Genomic DNA, 6,375 nt, shown 5'->3' with positions numbered 1-6,375 from the left:
ATTGTTATCGACACATTCTTGTATGTGTATATATATATAAATATATATATATATATATATATTATATGTATATATTTATAGATAAATAGATATTTATTCATTCATATATATATAAATGTGTGATACATATATATATACCTTCTTCTTCTTCTTTTAAAGTGCTTTTTCCCATTTTTGTATGGGGTAATAGATAGATTCTTTTGAAGGACTTTTGATTTGGCTTTTTAGATATATATTATATATATATATATATATATATATATATATATATATATATATATATATATATATATATATATATATATATATATATATATATATATAAAACACAGAGAAATATATAAATATATTAATCAATTAAATTAATGATAGAAAATAACAAAAACATAATTAGATAAATAAATAAATATATAGATAAATAATAAATAATACATGACAAATAAATAGACATATAAATGAACAAGAAAAAATAAGCTGATATATAAAACGACATATGTGACCTACCTTCACTTAACTTATATCCCACTAAAACACTTTCAGATATCACAGGCGACTTCTGTTTCCGAACGAATGCAAGCAATTCATTCAATACAACAACATCTGCCTGCATCAATGCAGCGCGCCCGAGTCCCGTCCCTTCATCAGCATATACAAGGATTACATCCAAACTGCTTAATTAAGACAAGTCAAGGAATCGATTCCTACATGAAATCCACTGAGAAGGGCTAGCTGGGGGGGGGGGTGGTTGGTCTGTCTGGGGATTCCAGGATTAAAGGGAAGGCGCTTCTATTAAGATTAGTAAGGCGGGATTTGAAAAAATAATAATAATAATAATAATAATAATGTCTGTGAGTGACACATGATCGAGGTTCATTTATCTCGATTGGTCATATCTCTAAATAGACATCCACTCATAAATATAAATATATATATATATACATATATATATATATATATATATATATATATATATATATATATATATATATATATATATATATATATATATATATATATATATATATATATATATATATATATATATATATATATATATATATATATTTATATATGTGTGTGTGTGTGTGTTTGTAACTACCTATCTTTCTATCATCTATCTATCTATCTATCTATCTATCTATCTATCTACACACAAACATATATATCTATATATTTATGTATATGTATATATATAGAAAACTGAATTTATGCATAAGAATAAGTACGCAAGCAAAAGTGGCAATCGATATAGTTTGCCCAATTAGTTTATAAGTATTCGTACAAAATAAAAGTAAAAAAAAATCACACCGCCGCTACAGCCACGGGAGCATAAATAATGGAAAACAAAACACAAAAAAAAACACGATTACATTTAAATAGGATTGATTTGTACCCAATCTTTAAATAGAAGTAAGACAATTGAGAGAACGAAATAAAAAGCTTATATAAAGACCCACTAAATGCAAAAATACAAGTAAAAAGCTTCGGCGCAATCGAGTTTTCTGTACAGCCGCCACAGCGTATAATCAGGGCCACCGAAAATAGATCTATCTCTCGGTGGTCTCGGCATAATGCTGCATGAGCCGCGGCCCATGAAACTTTAAGACGGCCCAGTGGTGGCCTGTCCTATATCATTGCCAGACGCACGGTCATGGCTAAAATAAAACTACTGAGGCTAGAGGGCTGCAATTTGGTATGCTTTATGATTGGAGGGTGGATGATCAACATACCAATTTGCAGCCCTCTAGCCTCAGTAGTTTTTAAGATCTGAGGGCGGACTGAAAAAGTGCGGACAGACACGCAAAGCCGGCACAATACTTTTCTTTTACAGAAAACTAAAAACAGGCGAAAATGGAACTAAGGGGAAAATAAAATACATGATAATGCACACCAACAGAAAATGGCTAAAGAGATACAACTGAAAACTGAAACAACGATAGAGATCTCACAATCAACGGCAGGCCAATATTGGTCGTGCCCTCAGGCATCGTCGGATGTTTTAATTTTCAATAAAAAAAAAACATTGTATCACTATCCCTCCAGTTATTGTTTGTTTTCCAAAATTTTTACATCAACAAGATCTCGTTGTGTGTTTTTTTTTTATTTTAAGGAGGAAATGACAATGGTACCGCAACCTAGTAACCGTTTCTAGCCCAGGTCCGAAAAAAAAAGGCAAAAGACAAGACCTGTAACCTCTTAAATGAACGGAGGTTATAGGTATGAGAAAAACATAAAATATAAAAATAATGATTTATAGGCAACTTCACTCAAGCTTTTATCTAATCCCTAAATAAACATATAAATATAAGATAATAAATATAAAATTAATAAATAATATAAATAAATAAACATAATAAATAAAAATACATAAAATGAAAATAAATAAGCAACAAAAATAAATAAAAAATAAATACATAAACAATAAATAAATAAAAAAATTAAAAAAATAATTAAAAACACAAAAATGAATAAATAAAAACCATAAACAAATAACTGAATAAATAAATAAAAATGAATGAATAAATAAAGGAATGAATAAATAAATATTGGCTAAAGAACTGGATTACAAACCGAATCCTTTCCACACTGTCACAGTGTCACCAACAAGTGACAGGCCTCGGATGAAATGCATATATTAATCAAACAAGGATTTCCCTTGTTCTTCCAATACGAGAAACAAGGAAAGAGAGGAGGAGGAGGAGGAGGAGGAGGAGGAGGAGGAGGAGGAGGAGGAGGAGGAAAGAGAGAGAAGGAGGAGTAAAAAACTAAAAGTTAAGGAAATCCAGAGAGGAAAATAAAAAAAACGGATAAGAGGAGGAGGAGGAGGAGGAGGAGGAGGAGGAGGAGGAGGAGGAGGAGGAGGAGGAGGAGGAGGAGGAGGAGGAGGAGGAGAAGGAGGAGTAAAAACTAAAAGGAGGAAATTAAAAAAAATAAAAAAACGGATAAGGAGGAAGGAGGAGGAGGAGGAGGAGGAGGAGGAAAGGAAAAAAGGAGGATAAGAGGAGGAGGAGGGAGGAGGGAGAGAGGGAGCAAAAACTGAAAGGTAAGAAAATCCAGAGGGAAAATAAAAAAAAAAAATACATATCTTGGGTATAATTTAAAGATTTAGGAATGAAGAGGTTAGGAATTAATAGAAATAGCAGCGAAGGGTAAATAGGAAGCGTAAAAAAACATTAAAAAGGAAAGGGAAATAAACAAAAAATAACAAACAAAAGGAAGACAGATATGGCGTGATTAAAACTTGAAATAAAGTCAACTGGAGAATCTTGTGTGTATGTGTGTGTATGTATATATATATATATATATATATACAGTACACACATAAATCTATACACATATATACAAGTAGTGTATATAATATATATGTGTGTGTATGCTGCAGCAGAGAGAGAGAGAGAGAGAGAGAGAGAGAGAGAGAGAGAGAGAGAGAGAGAGAGAGAGAGAGCCAGTCTCTTAACATAGCTTTCTCACGGTACTGTGTAGACAGTCCATGGAAGTTCATTAAATGCCCATTCTTTTATTATTATTATTATTATTATTATTATTATTATTATTATTATTATTATTATTATTATTACTGATGTTACGCAATGCATTCCAGAACAATTTGACTATCAAGAGCAATAAATGAATTATGTAAAATGATTTACAAAAATATGTTTGATCGAGAACATTTACATCAAGTTTACTAGATTTCACTTCCAAGTTGCTAAGAATCTATCAGTCACTCATTGATCTCAAAACAAAGATAATATTATAAATATAAATATATATATATATATATATATATATATATATATATATATATATATATATATATATATATATATATATTATATATTTACGCTCGTCGCTTACGCAATACAGTACGCCATTTGCGCACCGAAAGAATCCAGGCCACGCCACAATGAAAAACACTGTTGTATTTTCTAAATGGTCTCCGGAAAAAAAGTCTTAAATGGCCGATTCCATCTGGTCTGTATATGTTATTTTCCACTCCCGCCTATTACGGCACAGGTGCCGTTCCTAATGGCTTAAAAAAAAAAAAGCAGGAACCGAGGAACCGGGAATGAACGAGCGTCGGTTATTCCCGAAATGAAAAGGTAATGGCGCGGGAAGCAGAAACCCCATTGACTTAGATCCTGCAAACAAACGGGTTCCTTTGCTGTTCTCCTCCTGATTAGAATCCTTCACTGACTAATTATGCTCCTGCCCCGAAGGAAGTGGTTCAGAAAAATAACTGAAATTCCGTCTCTTTTATTATCTTTATTTTTGCTTTTTTAATTTTTTTCTATTTTCTACGTCTCTGTGTGGGAGTGGTCTCGCTGCCTGGGTTTTTGACGTTCATCATTTTGAATCAACAAATCAACGAACAAATAAGTAAATAAAATATAAATTAGTAAATAAACAAATAAGTAAATTAATAAATGAATAAGTAAATGAGTAAATGAATAAGTAAATGAGTAAATGAATAAGTAAATAAATAGTAAATGAATAAATGAGTAAGTAAATAAATATTTAATAAATAAACAAACAAATATTTTTTCCAAGAGTTACGTTTGAACATACGAAGGTATTTCGAAGCTTGCTCATAAATCTGTTTGTGTCTACAGTGGTTACGTTTCTCCAAAGCCATAGGCGTTCTTCATGATGGGCTATGGCCAATTTGGAGAACATCCAAAAATAACTATCCCCTCTCATGAAACTTCTCAGGGAAGTTCAGTACAAAAAAGATATATAAATGTGAGAAGTCTTTAGGATTCAGTGTTGATAGAGGCTTGTATAAACTGAGAGATGAGGAAAAAATTATAGTCTATAAAACGCAGACCAAATGTTCTAAGACCAAATCCCTGAGTAGTCTAGAAAGGTACCTTGGAAACGGAAGTACTCTTTCCTAACAAATGAGAGAGAGAGAGAGAGAGAGAGAGAGAGAGAGAGAGAGAGAGAGAGAGAGAGAGAGAGAGAGAGTAGTAAAAGCTGGTACCTCATTTAATGTTTTAAAATGTTGACATAGGAAGGAATAATCAGATTTCACTTGTTCAGTCATACACAAGAAACAATATATATATATATATATATATATATATATATATATATATATATATATATATATATATATATATATATAAATAGATATATATATATATACATATATATATTTAATATTTCCATATTAAAAGACTTGTTTGATAATGTATATACAAATGTTTATGCGTGCTCATTATGCCAAACAACGACTGGCAACAATGCATTCCTAGTACACTTAGATATTGTAGGTAAAGAAATAATGCAAGCTAAATTTTTCCCTGTGAGCAATATTAATTTCTTTTTGTCAAATACTCTGGGGACCTGACCAATATTGCTTGTAAGTCTTAAAGGATACCTGAGAATTATCAACAGGAGATTTAGAATAGGATTTCTGAATGGAGGGAACAGGAATTATCGTTGACAGTGAAGAATCCTGGTTGTTCAATACTGCTTTGGTATACAAAAAAGAAATTAACACGAAACTGTTCCTGTTTTCAATCTTTTCTCAAAAATTTCCAATTTTTACTGTATCCTGAAGGCATTTGTGATATATATATATATATATATATATATATATATATATATATATATATATATATATATATATATATATATATATATATATATATATATTATATATATACACCGTATATAAAATATATACATTACAAAAGATCTAACAAATAGCCGCTGGAAAAGGAATTATTATCTCTTCAACAAAATAGAAAAACAGCTCGAATGAACGATGAAGTAATAGGAAAAATACAAGTAAACCACAAAGAGGACAATAATAATATTATAAACAGAAACTCTCGTTGCAACGCTGCAAAATTGCAAACCTATATTTACGTTCTTTTCCCTTGAACAAAAAGCGATAAACTGACAAGACTTGGAACATGAATACAAGGTGCTGTTGAAACCCCCTTAACCCCACCCCATGTCTCACCCCCCGCAAAAAATAAAAAAAAACTTCCCGAACACAAACAACCAGCTGTCAATATTTTCCCATAACATCCAACAGAACGTTTTTGCATATGTCCATAGTTTGCATAGAAACGTTTCTGGGGGGAATCTCAACGTATCAATCAAGATCTGGAGAGCCAAGGTAGGGTATACCCATAGGGGTAGGAGTATATCCATGGGGGCACGATATATTCATAGGGGTACGGTATACCCATAGGGGTAAGGTATATCCATAGATTCGAGAAATAAAAAAGATATATTCGAGTGAATATATTCGTTCTGGAATAGTTCCACCGGTTCTTAGGCGTTATTGTGACTCATATCCACAGGTGCTCGAATCTCTCTCTCTCTCTCTCTCTCTCTTTCCAAATGTTAACCACCATT

The 6,375-nt window shown here is 31.5% G+C and overlaps 1 protein-coding gene across 1 annotated transcript in view; it reads left to right on the top strand.

The window, feature by feature from the left end:
• Positions 1-4,650: 4,650 nt before the first annotated feature.
• The window catches only part of LOC136851810 (ribosomal biogenesis protein LAS1L-like), a 25,847-nt gene continuing 24,122 nt past the window's right edge, over positions 4,651-6,375 (top strand). The window contains exon 1 of the mRNA XM_067126121.1: positions 4,651-4,722. Coding sequence (XP_066982222.1) covers positions 4,651-4,722 — 72 coding nt within the window. The remainder of the gene's footprint in view (positions 4,723-6,375) is intronic.

This window comes from Macrobrachium rosenbergii, chromosome 24, assembly GCF_040412425.1.
Source record: "Macrobrachium rosenbergii isolate ZJJX-2024 chromosome 24, ASM4041242v1, whole genome shotgun sequence".
NCBI classification, from domain to species: Eukaryota; Metazoa; Arthropoda; class Malacostraca; order Decapoda; family Palaemonidae; genus Macrobrachium; species Macrobrachium rosenbergii.
This window is presented reverse-complemented; position numbering and strand designations above follow the sequence as displayed.